This window comes from Orcinus orca, chromosome 11 (assembly GCF_937001465.1).
Source record: "Orcinus orca chromosome 11, mOrcOrc1.1, whole genome shotgun sequence".
Taxonomy (NCBI): domain Eukaryota; kingdom Metazoa; phylum Chordata; class Mammalia; order Artiodactyla; family Delphinidae; genus Orcinus; species Orcinus orca.
This window is the reverse complement of record NC_064569.1, coordinates 71,190,032-71,208,293: the sequence shown is the minus strand read 5'-3', so window position 1 is coordinate 71,208,293 and position 18,262 is coordinate 71,190,032. Positions and strand designations below refer to the sequence as shown.

The 18,262-nt window shown below is 32.3% G+C and overlaps 1 protein-coding gene across 11 annotated transcripts in view; it reads left to right on the top strand.

Annotated features, from left to right (window-relative positions):
* The window catches only part of CEP290 (centrosomal protein 290), a 101,386-nt gene that overhangs the window by 57,549 nt on the left and 25,575 nt on the right, over positions 1-18,262 (top strand). For 10 of the 11 annotated variants that reach the window (XR_007470093.1, XM_049694261.1, XM_033407147.2 and 7 more), the window contains 14 exons: positions 284-395; positions 1,008-1,463; positions 2,266-2,430; positions 3,395-3,502; positions 3,721-3,855; positions 5,069-5,335; positions 5,954-6,061; positions 6,716-6,915; positions 9,280-9,493; positions 10,444-10,581; positions 12,505-12,726; positions 13,076-13,198; positions 17,164-17,309; positions 17,642-17,797. Coding sequence is in view for 10 of the 11 variants with exons in the window: in XM_049694261.1 (XP_049550218.1) it covers positions 284-395; positions 1,008-1,463; positions 2,266-2,430; positions 3,395-3,502; positions 3,721-3,855; positions 5,069-5,335; positions 5,954-6,061; positions 6,716-6,915; positions 9,280-9,493; positions 10,444-10,581; positions 12,505-12,726; positions 13,076-13,198; positions 17,164-17,309; positions 17,642-17,797 (2,550 nt within the window). In the remaining variant the exon portion in view is untranslated. The remainder of the gene's footprint in view (positions 1-283; positions 396-1,007; positions 1,464-2,265; positions 2,431-3,394; positions 3,503-3,720; positions 3,856-5,068; positions 5,336-5,953; positions 6,062-6,715; positions 6,916-9,279; positions 9,494-10,443; positions 10,582-12,504; positions 12,727-13,075; positions 13,199-17,163; positions 17,310-17,641; positions 17,798-18,262) is intronic. The other variant, XM_049694264.1, reaches the window with a different exon arrangement.

The window sequence follows — 18,262 nt, the reverse complement described above, 5'->3', positions numbered from 1 at the left end:
GAAATAATTTTTTACTCTAGAACTTCTCAGAGCATTTGATATGATATGTATATGAGTCTTCAAGGGAGAGGAATGTTGGGAATGGAGTATTTTTTACAGAACATTTGTTAACTCCTCATGGAATTATGTTTCATGAAACAGTTCAGGAAACTTTAGTATTTCATACAAAGAAGAGATGCTGCAAACTAATGGCTTTTCCAGGGGTCTAGAAATTTGAAATTTTAATATTTATTTACTTAGAAAACGTACCCAGTTGTATCTGAAGTATCTTATCACTTCCTAGACTAAAAGAGATTTCTGACATTGCCAAAAGGCAAGTTGAAATTTTGAATGCACAACAACAGTCCAGGGAAAAGGAAGTAGAGTCCATCAGAATGCAGCTGTTAGACTATCAGGTATGTGCAGTATTAACTCTTATATATAGATTCTTTTCTTTTTCCTAAATTTACATTAGATATTGGGGTGATTTTGTAGTTTTAATCAGAGGATATATCAGATAGAGGCTCCTATTTTTGTTAGTTGTAAGTTGATTAGAAAAACTCGTTAATTTGAAATGCCATTCATAACACAGAAAAGCATTTAAATGCTTACAGATGCATTGTGCTGGCTGCTGACCAAAGCCCAGACAGTGAGGAGAAACATGTCTTTCATAACAATATTTTCTCTTGTATTTATATATAGTTTTTCACATATTCTCACATTATAAGTTCTTTTAGGATTAAAAAACCCCACATTGTCTGCATTAGTATTATTATCAATACTGTTATTAATATATGGAAGTTTTCAAAAAAACAGTAATATTCCAACTGTTAGATGCCAGATTTAGATTTTAAATAAGTTTGATTCTAGTTTTCTACACTTTTGCAATTAAAACAAGGTTAGATTTTTGTAGGATCTCATGTAGCACCCTGTTTTAAATTTTATTTAGTAAATTGTGATTTTAAAACCATGATAAGTTTCATTGGGAAAACTTGAAACTTCCTACAAACATATATTTTTTATTTTAGGCACAGTCTGATGAAAAGGCACTAATTGCCAAGCTGCACCAACACGTTGTCTCTCTTCAAGTTAGTGAGGCTACCGCTCTTGGTAAGTTGGAGTCGGTTACGTCTAAGCTGCAGAAGATGGAGGCCCATAATTTGCGCTTAGAGCAGAAACTTGATGAAAAAGAACAAGCTCTCTATTCTGCCCGTTTGGAGGGGAGAAACAGAGCAACACATCTGCGCCAAACAATTCAGTCTCTACGACGGCAATTTAGTGGAGCTTTACCCTTGGCACAACAGGAAACGTTCTCTAAAACAATGATTCAGTTACAAAACGACAAACTGAAGATAATGCAAGAAATGAAAAATTCTCAACAAGAACATAGAAATATGAAGAACAAAACACTGGAGATGGAATTAAAGTTAAAGGGGCTGGAAGAGTTAATAAGCACTTTAAAGGATGCCAGGGGAGCCCAAAAGGTAAAACATTGATTTTAAGTTCAGTATTTTCAGAAGAGTTATGTAATAACTTTGAGTTAATATGTGCCTATGTGAATAATGCTTAATATATGAACAAAATTCCGTGTATAATTTATTAATTCAGGTTTTATAAATTAGGAGTTTGGGCTATTTGGATATCTTTTTATAAATAAAATGAGACTCCTCTAAGCCATGGTTTCAATAGAAATGCTTAGATTGTATAATATCAAAGAATTTTAAACACTCTAGGAAAGTTTATATATTAATTAAATACTAATTATAATTTTTCTTAAACATTGTAGTGGTTAGTTGAATTCTACTCTTCATAATTATTATGTTTAAAATTATTTACAAGTAGTAGGCCCACATTTATTTTTTAATATAAATTTGTTTTTGCCCTCATTTGGAAGGAATTAAACGAAAAATAATTATTTTGAAATTAAATTTTATTCTCTAGGCTAGAAACATTTAGGATTTTTATTTATGAAAGTAAAATGAATGTTGCAATTACATACATACACTAAGGATCCAGTAAATATATGAAAGTAAATGAATAAATTGAAGTGAATGTTAGTGATATCCATTCCAACATCATTTGAAAAATGTTTTATGTTAAGATCCAACATATTAGAAAAGTCTGGAAATTCTAAATAAACTTTTCCTTGTGGAACAACCAAGGATAATCTTATATCTTATTTTGTTATAGAATGTCCATTAATTTGAATTAAAATCATTAAGATCAGTGGAGAAATATTTGTTTATATAGTATTTACATTTGTATGTATAATTTGTAAATCTTCAGGTAATCATTTGGCATACGAAGATAGAAGAACTCCGTCTTCAAGAGCTTAAACTCAGTCGAGAATTAGTCAAAGATAAAGAAGAAATAAAATATTTGAATAATATAATTTCTGAATATGAGCATACAATCAGTAGTCTGGAGGAAGATATTGTGCAGCAGAATAAGGTTTCATTTTATATTTACTTTCGTATTTGTTGCTAAGATTTTTAACATAACAACATTGCATGGGTGATTACATTATTTTCCTAATTGAGTGTAGCTCCCATTATTATTGTTATAAAATATTCTGTTTCTTATTTTTTAAACTATTCTAAAAATACATATTTATTTAGTTGCATTAATAGTCTTAAAAGGAATAATTCATAAGCAAACTTATTTGGTAAGTTAATTTTTATTTCAATATTAGTTATTTGACTTTTCATGGTTACAAGTTTCTACTGGCTCTCACTGATGGAATAGGAGAAGGCAGCTTGGTGTAGAATAAAGCACGAAGGCTTTGGAGGCAGATGATATTCACTAAGCACATGCTTGCTTGCTTCAGAAATTCTGTTGTTCCTTCTGCTTAGATTGTTCTTACCCCAGATAACAGTATTGATAATGCTTTCATTGCCTTCTGGTCTTAGCTCAAATGTCTTACCTTATCAGTGAGGCCTTCACTAGCCACTCAGTCTACAACAGTAAATCTTATCATCAAGATTCCCTGAATAGGGATTACCTAGTTTCATTTTACTCCGTAGCACTCATCACCCTCTGACATATTACATACTTACTTGTTTATTGACTATCTCCACCTCACTAGTGTATAAGTTCTGTAGTGAAAGGTACTTGGTTTTGTTCACTGCTGCGTTCTCATTGTCTTGAATAGTGCTTGCCACACAGAATGTGTCATTAAACATGTTTTGGATGAATGGATGGATGGGTATATGGATGGATTGAAATCCTGACTCCATATCTGCCTGTCTCTGTGATCTTAGGCAAATCACTTCATCTCTGAATTTACTTCCTTTTTCCATAAAATGAAAATAATAGTGACCTCAAAAGGTTGTTGTGAGGATTAAATAAGAAAAATGTGTGTAAAAATTCCTGGTGAGTATCTCTGTGTGTGTCTGACCCAACCTGTCTTTTTCAGTTTCACGAAGAAAGACAAATGGCCTGGGATCAGAGAGAAGTTGAGCTAGAACGTCAACTAGATGTTTTTGACCGTCAGCAAAATGAAATACTAAATGCAGCACAAAAGGTATGAATGATTAGTCTTGTTTGCTACTCTGTAGCACGGCCTATAATGTTAACAAATAGAAATATTTTCTAAGGTCAGATGGAATTTTAATTGATGGTATCTTTTTATGTTTCAACTGTAAGTGGAGTTTAACCATGTCATGTCATATAGTTGTAAAAATGAATATTGTTCTTCTCAATGCTGCAACTGCTTTTTTAAAAAATTCTATTTCTCAATAGTTTGAAGAGGCTACAGGATCAATGCCAGACCCTAGTTTGCCCCTTCCAAATCAACTTGAGATTGCTCTAAGAAAAATTAAGGAGAATATTCGAATAATCCTAGAAACACAGGCAACGTGCAAATCACTAGAAGAGGTAATTAGAAGAATTTGCATTTTGATTAGTGCATTATTAGGTATGCTTGTGGCATTTTCTAAGTAATATTTTTAAATGAGGATGAAGCATAAAATGATGAATCTGTTGCTTATTCTGTTCTCCTTTTTTATTCTCCTATAATGTTTCTAGTAGCTGATAAAAAACAGCAGATATGGCTAATTTGAAATTACTCTCCTTTTAATCATTATTTGCCACTTTTGGGCATGTTCTTCAGTTGCTAGCGTGAAAGGAAACAAAAAGAGCATTTGACTGTAGCTTTATGAGCAATATATTTCTTTCCTCTCTATGATCAAGAATTGTTTTCATCCTTGTTTATTTTTATGTTTTATTTTGAAGTGCATGTTTTATACTCTGAATCAATTTTCAGTTTATTCCTTTTTGTAGATAGTTAAAGGGCTTGAAGGTAAATTAGAAATTATTTCTTAGTTTAATCTAGGTCTTAAATTTGGTTAATAGATGATTAGATCTGTCTTCTTTATTAAATTCTACAGAAAATAGTATAAACCGAGTATGTTTAGATGTCAACTAAAATGAAAATCATATTAACTGTAAATACATTTTAAATAATTTTTTAAATTGTGCACTTTTAAACCAACTGAGGAAACTTAGATTGTCTTCTATAATTGTAAATTTGTTGTTTATGTGTATTGCCGCTGAGTTACTAGAATTTAAATACCTGCCTTAATTCTGTTGAGGAGAACACACTTTCTTCTGTTTTGTTTTGATAAGCTGCAGATTTTATAATGGTGACCCATTGACTCAGGCCACTAAAATTCCAATTTTTATACTTTGTTGACTTTATAGGTTACTCTTCTAGTGCTTTAATAGTCAGTGGACCAAAATAAAAGGAATGGTTTATTACATTTTCTTTCTAAATCTATCACCACCACACATTTCTAGTTCTAAATCTATAAGACCTAAATAAAGTACTGTAAGTAAATTTCATTTTCATCATAACAGTGAAATTTCTAACACATGTGATAATCTTACAAATAAGTAAAATATACATGTAGATAACTGCTGTCACATAGAAATACAGTCGATTAACCTTATTAAGTATCATTTGGCTATTATAAGTATGATGTGAAAAATAAAATGAAACTCCTTTCCTTGCTTATAGCTAATCTCACTAAAATTCAGATGAAGCATTTTTAAAAGAAAAATGTATTTTTTTATGATTTGATCATTGCAGAAGCTAAAAAAAAAAGAATCTGCTTTACGGTTAGCAGAGGAAAATATTCTGTCAAGAGACAAAGTAATTAATGAACTGAGGCTTCGATTGCCTGCCACTGCAGAACGAGAAAAGCTTATAGCTGAGCTAGGAAGAAAAGAGGTGGAACCAAAATCTCATCACACATTGAAACTTGCTCATCAGACCATTGCAAACATGCAAGCAAGGTTAAATCAAAAGGAAGAAGTGTTAAAGAAGTATCAACATCTTCTAGAAAAAGCCAGAGAGGTATTTTATTATATTATGTTATGCTCTTTTATTTATTATGATGTTTTTTAGACAAATGCCAAATACTGTTCTGCCCTGAAGTGGTATTTCATTTCTTGTTTTCAAATGATTCTATTCAGGTATTGTTACTTTCACGCGATTGGATTACAGATCTGTCAGTAAAACTGGCAGTTGTGTTATGGACCGACTAAATTGCTAAATTAGGCTTTCATGGTGAAACTATGTGATTTTGAAAAATATCATTTGAGTTAATAGGTAAAGACTGAGGCAGTAAGTTAGAATGAAATCTGTCACACAGGTATCAGTGGAAATCAAATTTGCTAGAACTTGGAGGGGAAAAAAATCTGACATTTAAAAATTTGCTAGAAACAAGTTAAAAGCTGATGGATACATATTATTCTAATATTAATAATAAATTATTCTCTAAGGCTGGGCTTGTCAGTTTGAACATGTGCTAGGGGAAATGTATACAGGTATAAATAAATACATGCAGATGTTGTTCCTTCCCTATCTCATAAGGATTTTAGAAGGTAAAGATAAGAAAATATTTAAGACCTTTAGAATGTGAATTTATTTGAATCATAATATAAGATATAGTTTTGATTTCTTGTAAAACAGGAACAAAGAGAAATTGTTAAGAAACATGAAGAGGAACTTCATATTCTTCATCATAAATTAGAACTACAGGCTGATAGTTCACTCAGTAAATTCAAAGAAGCAACTTGGGTAAGATTCTAAGAACTTTGTTCTATTCTTTATTGATTTTTGAGACCATGCAATTGAAAATTTAGCTCTCCCTTTTTTTTTTTTTTTTGGACTAGAAGCCATCCTACCTTTTTTTTTTTTTGCCAGAATAATCTTCTGAAGACACAGCTGTAATCATTTTTTTCCCTAAACCGACATTTGTTAGTAGCTTACTGCTGCCTACAAAATCATGTTTATGTTTCTTAGCCACGTACTCAAAGCCTTCCATGATCTGACCTCAATCTTTCTTTTCAAATCTGCACATTAAGTTTACCTGTGTCTAACTGCTTTCCATGTTCTGAATTCAGTTCATTCTTGCCTCTTTTGATCATTGTATTCTATATGTGCGAAATGACCTTAAGCAAACCTTAGCTTCCTCAAGCCTTAACTCATTAATTCAATCAACATTTATTTATTGATCCCCCACTACATGTAGGCACTTTGCCATATACTGGGAATACAAAGAATAAGATCTATATTTCCTATCTTCTTTAAGCCTTCATTACCTATTAAATCATTACATTTTAGATTTGATATTATATTTTGATCATTTAAGGAACCAAGTTAAAATTATGGAGTAAGTATGGCATTGCATTGTACCTGCTCATGGCTAATATAACCAACCATATTTCATAGGATTTAATAAAACAGTCTCCTACTCCAGTTCCTACCAACAAGCATTTTATTCATTTGGCTGAGATGGAACAGAGAGTAGCAGAACAAGATGACTCTCTCTCCTTACTTGTGATCAAACTAAAAAATGTATCTCAGGATTTAGAGAGACAAAGAGAAGTCACTGAATTAAAAGTCAAAGAGTTTGAAAATATCAAATTACGGTAAGTCTTAGAAATGTAGATATTGGCAAATGGGAATAATGATATAATAAAGATAAATGTAAGCATTTGTTATGTCATGCACTGTTCTAAAAATGTTGAATATATTATCTCATTTTATACTACTTGTGACATAGCATATTCACTCCATTTTGCAGTTAGGAAACTAGGCTGTAGGAAGCCTCAGTTACATGCCTAGGAGAAGATGGGAAAGCACGATTTGAATCTAGTCAGTCTGACTCAAGAGCCAACTCAGATTCTTACATAGAATCTCATCTTTAACCTTTTTAAATTTCCATTTTATTATCTAAAAAGTGAAATGACAGTACTTACCCTGGCTCTTTCAAGGTGGTTATATAAAGGCCAAATGATGATGTATGTGGAAGTAATTTGAAAATTGTAAAGTAACATATAAATATAAAACTTTTATTTACATACCTATAACAGTTTCTGGCATACATTAAAGGCTCAAATATTTGTTGAATGAAAAATTAACCAATCTTTTTTATTAACCACAGTGACGGTAGAGGGCTCACAGCATTCTCTATATTAGAGATTCTAAACATTGTTCAACCATTTATCAGAATGTGTATTTTAAAACTAAAATAGGTTTATATTTAGGTATTTTGTAATCATTGTAGAACTATCTCTCTGAGGGTCAGTTTCGTATCTGAAAAAAATAAGAAAGCTAACTACTTAACTTATAATTCCATTCCATCTCTGAAGCCCTTATTAGAACCTTTGCTTCTTTTTTCATTTATCCAAGATGCTTCTGACAAAACTAACACTATTTGTGCTTAAGAAGCTGCTACTTTAAATAAGTTATTCTCTAAGAGAAAAGAGAATTAGCAACAGCATATGGTATATTTTCAATCTAATTTTCCCCATTCTGTTAAATTTTATACATGAGATGCTATTTTTGATATAGTAAATTTCTGTCATATTTTAGAGCGTAAAATTTCTTGCATTTTGAATCTAATTCCTGGATGTAGAAAATAATCATTTTTTTGACATTACCTTGTATATATAATTTTTTGCCACATGAAATACTTGAAGTTGTTGTTTTGTACCTTACCATGTCATTTTAGCCTAAAATTATACTTCTATTCTCTGTGTGCACATTGGCATACATATTTTAATGTGTCTTAAGAAATTATAGTTCTTTGTCATTTTTTTAGTGAAACCTTGTATTTTTACACTTTGATGATTATTTAAAGTGACTTAAGTTTTTGCTGTAAGCAACAAGTCTCAGAGTGTTTAATACCTGTTCGTGGTTTAACAGACCTTCCTCTCACTGATCAAAGTTTAATCATTTGAATCTCCATATTGGTGACCTTATTAATGCAGTGTCTATATAAGCACAGTGAACTGGATATAATTCAGTTTATAAGGGTAATTAATACTGACTGAGCAGTAGGATTAATTGAATTAACTAAGTCTTTTGATAGTATCTACTTCTATATAGTATACAGCCATAGATAGAGTTATAGATACAATACTAGTGACTTTAGAACCATAATACATGTGATTTCTGTGAAGGTTTATATTTTGTCTTTGTAACATGTTGTTATAGGGCAGTGGTTCTCAAGCGGAAGTAATTTTGCTCTCCTCTCCCCGCTCCAGGGACATTTGTTATTGTCTGTAGACATTTTTGATGAACAACTAGGAGGTACTACTGGCATCTGGATGGTAGAAGCAAGGAATGCTGCTAAATATGTTTTAAAATGCATAGGACAGGGCTTCCCTCGTGGCGCAGTGGTTGAGAGTCCGCCTGCCGATGCAGGGGACACAGGTTCGTGCCCCAGTCCGTGAAGATCCCACATGCCGCAGAGCGGCTGGGCCTGTGAGCCATGGCCACTGAGTCTGCGCGTCCAGAGCCTGTGCTCCGCAACGGGAGAGGCCACAACAGTGAGAGGCCCGTGTACCGCAAAAAATAAAATAAAATAAAATAAAATAAAATGCATAGGACAGTATAACCCCCGCCCCAATAAAGAATTATCCAGTCAGAAATGTCAATAGTGCCATGGTTGAGAAATCCCTGATACAAAGGAAGCAGTCACATCTCGCAGGAACCATAATATTTAAAGTGTTATTTTGTTCATTCTCTATATTATTTCATCTAGAGCCACAAATTACTTGATGCAATTGCTGCAAAAAATAGTAGAAACTGGAAGAAAAAACTCTATTTTATGTTAAGTTTAAGAGTAGTTAAGTAGAATAAAGAATTGTTCATCTTTTGGATTTGGATCAAATCTTAGATTTTAAGGATGCTGAGGACCAAACATTTGTTCTTTGTAAAATTTGTGTCAATCAAATTGTTAATTGCAGCAACTACTCTATTAAGTACATATGTTTGCTTTATATTAGGCTCCAAGAAAATCATGCAGATGAAGTGAAACAAATAAAAGCACAAGTAGAGGATTTGAGGTGTCTTCTGGCCCAGTCACAAAAAGAGTCGCAGAGTTTAAAATCTGAACTTCAGGCTCAAAAAGAAGCAAATTCAAGAGCTCCAACAACTACAATGAGGAATCTAGTAGAAAGGCTGAAGAGCCAATTAGCCCTGAAAGAGAAACAACAAAAAGTAAGTAACAATAGAAAATTATCAATATTTAAGAAAAACATGTGGTAGATTGCTTTTACAAAAGATTTGTAGAAGATGATAGCATGTATCTCTCTCGTAATAAAAAGTATAAGCCTTATCTTGAGCAGGGTTGGGTTTTTATAATTCTTTTAAATAGCTTTATAGATAGGTGTTGTTTTTAAGTTCAGATATAGTCTAATTTATCTTTTTATGTTTTCAACCTGATTTGTGGGTTAGCTGTAGGAAATAAAGGGAAATCTTCATTACATTATTTATTTTCTCTCCTTTCCTATAAGGATTGTATGTTACTGAGGCTATTTTGAATAATTTGAATAATTGAAAAATTTTAAGTAACTTTGGGGATTAAGAGGGAGTTAGGATAAGAGGAAGAAAGATTAAAGAAGGAGATCGCAGAGATAGTGTTATGAAAAGGAGTTGGTCAGTGGATTAACAGATTTATTAGTTTTTTTATTTATCTCATTTTATATACTTAACTGTTTTAGAAGGTGCTGCTGTTTTTCTGTGCTAGCTCATGAAATTTATTGGCAAATTTTAAGTCTTCTAATCTTGTAACTTTCCTTGTCTACTTACATTCAATTAATTTCACATGGAAGTATGTACTAAGTGAGTAATTTAAATAAATATTTCAACTTGGAAGTTTGAAAACAAAACATGCCTGGGTTTTGTAGTACAGATTGCTTGATTCGATGCTGGGTTCTCACAATTATTATTATCAAGATTTTGAATTCACACTCAATTTGGAAAGAATTGAATTCACTTACTAAAGGAAATTCATTTGAAAAAGTTGGGTTGTTAGTTTGTGAATTCTGTTTGATTAAACACATGGTATTTTAGGAAAACAGTTTAAAGTAATAAAGCTTATGTATATTTTGTATTGCTTATATGAAATACCAATTTTTTAAAAATATTACGTATGTTGTAACTTTTAGGCCCTTAGTCGGGCACTTTTGGAACTTCGGGCAGAAATGACAGCAGCAGCTGAAGAACGTATTATTTCCACGACTTCTCAGAAAGAGGCAAATCTCAATGTTCAACAGATTGTTGATCAACATACTAAAGAGCTAAAGGTGCGTATCGACATGTGCGTTAATATAACAGAATTCCTGCTAATTCCCATTGGAAGAGAATCCACTTGGATATATAGTAATTTTAATAATGAATAGGGAATTTATTCTAATGAATTATTGGTGGATATACACATGTCCACACAGTTGGGGTTTTTTAAAATAAATTCATTTATTTTATTTATTTATTTTTGACTGCTTGGGTTTTCATTGCTGTGGGCAGGCTTTCTCTAGTTGCAGTGAGCAGGGGCCACTCTTCATTGCAGTGCGCAGACTTCTCATTGCAGTGACTTCTCTTGTGGAGCATGGGCTCTAGGCGCAAGGGCTTCAGTAGTTGTGGCTCACGGGCTTTGTTGCTCTGTGGCATGTGCGATCTTCCCAGACCAGGGATCGAACCTGTGTCCCCTGCATTGGCAGGCAGATTCTTAACCACTGCGCCACCAGGGAAATCCTACACACAGTTTTGAACACTAAGCATGTTTATTGTACTCACTGAATAGCATCTTGGGGATTAGCAAAGGATAGGCCATTATAAGCTATTTCTCCTAACAGAATTAAATTTAAGAAATATTTTTCTTAGGATTTTAAATTCTATATTGATAAGCAAGATAGGTGTACAGATTCCTTTGTTTTATTTCTTTTGCCTTTTCAGAATTTTCCATTTAGTTTTTGCTAAGTTCATAATATGAGTTAGTTAGCTTTCCCTTTTTAGCCCCTGAAATAGTTTATGGAAATCATGTGGTCCTTGACATTTAATCTACAGAGCTGCCTAACTTCAAAGCCTTTTTTTGAAGTTATTTATTATTTTTTGTCAATGTATTTTATTATTTTCTTACCCAATTGTTACGTTTGGAACTGTATAAAATTTTTTCTCCAAAACATATACATTTAATGATGATTTTCAAATTTCTTCACATAAAGTTTCATATAGTATATTTTGAGTAAAATGAAAAATCTACTTCGTATATGTTTTGTTTGTAATTTTTATTTGCTCTTGGTTTATTTGTATATACCCTTCATCGCCATTAAACCATATACCCTTCATTGCCATTAAACCATGTAAGGACTGGATTTTAGTCAGATTTTTAAAATCTCTTGTGCCTATCAAGATTATTAGCATAGTTGACAGTAAAAATCCATTCAGTAATAAATTTATAAATAGGTATAGCCCTTTGATGATGTCTTCTTCAGTACCTTTCTCTTTGCCTGAAATTTCTTCTCTGAATTCTTTACATTCTTCCAGTCATTTTTCTTGAAGCCTTTTTTGACTCTCCAGGAGAGTTTGTTTGTCTCGTAACTGCACTATAATACTACTAGTTTCCTATTAGTGCTATTGGTAATCCCTTTTGGCCTGTAATAATTTATTCAACAAGACATATAATAAGTACCAGTATTCCCATCAATGTTACTATATGGGACAGCTAAGAACTCCTTTCCAGTGGCTTATATATACTGTCTAATATTGTGAGCTACCCTTTTATGTCTTGTCTTTACAAAGTGGATTAGAAACTACTTAGAGTAAAAGATTTTGTTGTATACTACTCTTATGCTTCAGTGTTCAAAAAAGAAATTGCTGTGTACGTTGATATGTACTTGTTTTTCTAGTAAATTAATTCAGCCATAATGAAACATTTGCTTATATGATAAAATTTTGGTTCTAGGTGTTTGTTAAAGATGAATTGCTTTAGACAGCTTCTTCATGTTTTGTTTTTTTTTTCCCCTCAAAGTAAACTTGGTTCATTTGAAATGAAGCTAGAAAAATTTATGTAGTTTGTGGTGGTTTTTTTTGCATGTATGTGCTTAAAAATTTAGACTGAAACTTTCTTTTTAGTAAGTATTAATGGTGTACTTTCTCTATTATTGTTGCTTTTATCATTGATACTTGCTGAAGATTCATGAATTAAACCTTTCTTTATCTTGTATTAGTCACAAGTTGAAGATTTATGTGAAAAAATTTTAAAACTTAAAGAAGCTCTTAAAACAAGTAAAAACAGAGAGAACTTACTAACTGATAATTTGAATGACCTAACCAGTGAACTACAAAAAAACCAAAAAGCCTATAATAAAATGCTTAGAGAGAAAGATGGAATTGATCAAGAGAATGATGAACTGAAAAGGCAAATTAAAAGATTAACCAGTGGATTACAGGTAATTTTATATTTAATTGTGATAATGTTTTGATTTATAATATACAGGTAGTAGTTTATTCCCACTTTTTAATTCTGTCTATAATATTTGCTGAAACTAGCTTTCAAATCACTTTGATTAATGTAGTTGCTAATTCTCTCAGTGACCTTTACTGTATTTGTAGTTTCAGGGTAGCATATCTTATTAAAATACAGAAGTAGCTACTATGTTATTCTTAAATATCAATAGTGTCGTTTAGAAAGCATGGTTAGCTGTAGTCTCAGAAAGTTTCTACAACTGGAGTATTTGTTGTGTATTTTGTTTGATACTTTTTTATTTGTAAAATGTAAAAATACATCTTATTTTTCAGGGCAAAGCTCTGATAGATAACAAACAAAGTTTAATTGAAGAACTCCAAAAGAAAATTAAAAAGCTAGAAAGCCAACTGGAAAAAAAGGTGGATGAGGTAGAAATAAAACCTATGAAAGAAAAGGTATGTGAAGAAATGTACTGATATGTTTAAGGTAGTGATAGACTTAGTTAAATATGTAATTGAAGCACAGATAATTCATTGATCTGAGGACCTGATACATATACCATAAATGGTACTGGATAACATAGAGAAGTTTAAGACAAGTTTCAGTCCTTTAGGAATTTACAGGTCTGCTTGAAGAGACACCAATAATGTAACTCTTATTCAGAAATTACTATATCATCTTCCTGACGTTACAGTACATCCCAAATCCCTTCATACCATACATACCCAGCTGTATTTATCACTTTTCTCAATATAATTGTTTATATAGATTGGTTTATATAGACCTTTGGGAAAGAAAGCTGGGCATTTTTATTCTACTATCTTGACCCACATGTGTCCTTTTTAATCCTTCAATGAACTGGACTATTATTTCAGGGTAAACAAAGTGACTTGGAGTATATTCAATATTTGCAGTAATAATCAATAACCAACCCACTCATAAATTGATTCTGTAATGTGAGAAAAATAGCTGAAAATTTTCTTACAAGTTAACTAGTAAGCTATTTTGTAATAAAAATTACTGATAGACATAATCCAAGGAAAAACTAAAACTGGCTAAAATCCACATAATTAAATATGTTGTAAATAATAAACTGGAGACAAGATATAAGTAGCATTGAAAAGATCAAAAGTGACCTTGGAAATATTGGTGTTAGTAGTAATGTTTGCCCCTGAAGAAAATCTCAGTGGAGGAGCCATAGTTAGGAAGAATTTTTATTGTAACGTTTACCCAGAAAATATTCATATCTATAAGATAATTTCAATAACATGAAAGAAAATTAAGTATCTTTAATGGCACTGAATAGAAAATAGGTAATGGGATTAAAATGTTTTAGTAGGGTATATTCTAGAAAAACATTTTCCTTATGAAAATTTATCATTGTCAGTATAATTTTGATCTAAATGTTTGCATTTATATACATGGAACCACAACATACTTGTCAGAAGCTTTGCTGGTGAAAACTGCAAGGTCAAAATGTCCTTACTCTTCAGGATTGCTTTCTTTGCTGCCTCCCTACTTGGCCATAAGTCTAATCCTTGGGTACTAGTTCCTAACCTGATTCCTATCAAAATACCTCAGTAGCCTTGTGGCTTTGCCTAGACCTCTAACTTCTGTGCTTCAGTTTATTTCTCCTTAAAATAGAAATAATACTATTTGTAATTCCAGCTTCTCAAGATTATTTTGACATGAAATGAAATAATATATGAAAGTCTTTGTAAGCCATCAAGTCTATACCAGGGTATGATATTAGAAAAAGAATGAGAACACAGAGAGCTACAATAACATTACAATCTATATTCAGGAATTTGATGAGACTATTCTTTCGGATTCCACAGCACTGGTCATTTCTAATTTTTTTTTTACTCAAAAAATGGTTTCATATTGAAATTTCAACACCTTTTTCTCTGTAAACAATGTTTGAGGGGCTTCCCTGGTTACGCAGTGGTTAAAGAATCCACCTGCCAATGCAGGAGACACGGGTTCGAGCTCTGGTCCGCAAAGATCCCACATGCCATGGAGCAACTAAGCCTGTGCGCCACAACTACTGAGGCTGTGCTCTAGAGCCTGCGTGCCACAACTACTGAAACCTGCGCACCTAGAGCCTGTGCTCCGCAACAAGAAAAGCCACTGCAATGAGAAACCCACACAGTGCAACGAAGAGTAGCCCCTGCTCACCACAGCTAGAGAAAGCTCGCACGCAGCAACGAAGACCCAACGCAGCCAAAAATAAACTAATTAATTTAAAAATTAATTAATTAATTTAAAAATTAATTAATTAATTTAAAAATTAATTAATTAATTTAAAAAAGAAACAATGTTTGAGGCCTATCTATATAAGGTAACAAAACCCACCCCCAGTCCTTGCATTCCTGTGTTTCTTACACTTCTCTGCTTGTCTCTGTAGCATTTATTACTATCTGACATACTAGAAATTTACTTATCCATGTGTTCATCTTTTGGACTGTTAACTTTGATGGCAGGAACTTTGCTGGTTTTGTTTATTTTTGTATCCTCAGCCACGGGAACAGTCCCTGTCATGTAGTAGATGTTCAGTATTCGTTGGATGAATGAAAATTTTAAAATGCAATAACATTATCCTGAAATTTATGATAAGAAGCTATTGGTACAGAAAATACAAAAAGAGAACTTCTCGTCCTCTCTTCTCCTCTTTTCTCCCCCAGTCAAGATCAGACCGTTGGTGACATTTGCCTTTGTTGTTTTTCTGTTTATTTTTAAATTACTTCAGTCTTGTTTCCCTACTTCACTCCTACTTCAGAGAATAATATCAGATGGGATAGAACTGCCCAATCTCTACAGAATACACCATGCTGCAGAATTGTTTACATATACCTTTTGCCCTCAACTAATACTTACATTTCTGGAAATACACAAAATTCCTTGTATGTATTTTAGAAAAAATAGAAGTTAATAACTATCAAACACTTACTGAAGTTTTTTACATTTTTTTAAAGGATACATGTTAGCTGAACTAGATAAATAAGGTAAAAAATTGGCCAGTATGGGAGAAGATTGTTTTGATAGGGCTACTTATCTTAGTTGGGTATTTGACTTTAAACTGTGGCTTTTAATCCTTTCTGCCCCAACATTCTCTTTTATAGTAAATACAGTGTTTCATAATGTCCCCTTTACTATTCCAAATGAAGTTTTTAGTTAATATAAACTACCTACGTGCATAATTTCAAAATTTCACCGTAAATGCCCTAAATGAAATATGAAGGAGAAACATAGAAGGAAAATAATTTATAAAAATAATAAACATATTAATATATTTTCATAATTCACCATGTAAATGCTTCATAGAAAACATAATGAAATAGTCATGTGCTTCCACCTTTAGGAAACATCGATGTGAATTCAGAGCTACAAATGCAGACTAATACAATTGTGGTCTGTTGGCTCCCCACATGTCACAAAGGCATTGCCATTTGTTAATTTGATTTCCAAAATGGTAAACAGTTGTTTCTGTAGTTCTCAGCAAAATGACTTCTGTAGTCTTTACTTTTATAAGACTGCTGTATTCCTAGAAAATTCAGTACATAATAAAACCATTAAAAAATTGCTTGGTGGAAAGGACATAAATTCTTAGCTCAGACAACTGTGAACAGAATTTTTAACTATATGAATGTTCAGTAGGACACTTGATATTTCTTCAGTACATGGGACTGTTCTGCATTACATAGACTTTCCTTGGACACCTTATCTCAATTATAACAAACCATAACACCTAGCCCTGAAGTATCCTAGTTCCTTCCCCCTTTTTTTTTTTTTTAAAGCACTTATCACCAGCTAACATACTTCAAAAAATTTTTTTTCTTGTTCTTTGTCTGTATTTTGCTCCCTTCCCCTAATCCAGCCAACCAACCAACCAACCAACATAAACTAGACTGTAATACCCATGAAGATAAGCCTTTTTTGTCTGGTTTATTCATTGTTTCTATTCCTAGTACTTAGAGTAGTACCTGGTGCATGATTCATGCTAAGTAAATATCTGTTGAATAAGAGAAATAATGTGCATTGAAGATTTGAAGGAGTTGTGATACTAGGAGATTGCTATGGGCTGACAAGATCGGGTTGGTCATTTATACATATACATTTTTTGTTGGAAGTTTACGTTAGTCATCATCCATTTGTATTAGACTCCTTTAGGAGTGTTGGCATTAGTCCAGACTGTTCCCTAGAATTTTATCTGTCAAGTTATAGAATACAGAATCTTAGACTGAAGGGCATTTTTGCTTACAGCTTGGCAGGCCTAAAGATTCTAGAAGTGACATAGCAAAATGAACCTGTTTACATATTCTTTAGGAAGTATTGGTTTACCATTGTTCTAGTAAATTGTAATTGATCATTCTAAAAAACAATATTGGTAATTTTCTTCCTCCTTTATTATTATTTACAGAGTGCCAAAGAAGAAGTAATTAGGTGGGAAGAAGGTAAAAAATGGCAAACCAAAATAGAGGGAATTCGAAACAGGTTAAAAGAGAAAGAGGGGGAAGTCTGTATTCTAACAAAGCAATTGAATACTTTGAAGGATCTTTTTGCCAAGTGAGTTTAAATTTAATGTAAACCTAATTAATTATGTATAGTCTTTAATTGACCTGGAAGTTAGTTTTTTGATAATATGAAAAATTTTTTAGTTTTAATTATCATTTATTATCTATAGTTCAATTTTTATTTTCTTTAAAATGTGTATTAAATATATTTTAACAATTTATAAGTGTAGTTTCCTATAATTTTGAAATAAGTTAGCTCATAGCAAATACAGAATGATCCAATTTTTGTATATTGGCCTTACAATAAGGAAGCTGCAATTTAATAAATTGAACAAGCCAAACAGTGAATGGTATATTTTCATGATTCTGTATTAAATCCCACAGAGCTGATAAAGAGAAACTTACTTTGCAGAGGAAACTAAAAACAACTGGCATGACTGTTGATCATGTTATGGAAGTGCGAGCATTGGAGTCAGAAAAAGAGTTAGAAGAATTAAAAAAGAGAAATCTTGACCTAGAAAATGACATATCATATATGAGGTAAGCTAATACGTGGAAATATAGAAACTGATATAATAAATGTGTGTCACCTTAAGCTTGCGTTCTGTTGATTCTTTTCCTATGTGAGTTGAGATATTCCTGCTTCTTTTTATGCCACATAAATATGGATTATATTCTTGAACTTTTGAATATTATATTCTGTGACTCTGGATCTTGGTTAAATTGTATGGAAGATGCAGATATATTTTTGTTTTAGCAAGTCTGGATAGGTTCAGGCCCCATGTGCTAACCTGCTTTATGTGGGCTATGGTTCCGGTATTATTTTCAAAGCTTTTACAATGCTCTTTGGCTCTGTTCTGCCTATGCAACTCCCTATTGACAGTCTGCTATGTGGGCTGTCTTCTATTCAGTTCTCAGACTCTTTAATATTCTGATTAGGATCAGATCCATACATTCATGCTCAGGGGTGAGCCCAGAAGTTCATAAGCAACTTTATAAGGTTCC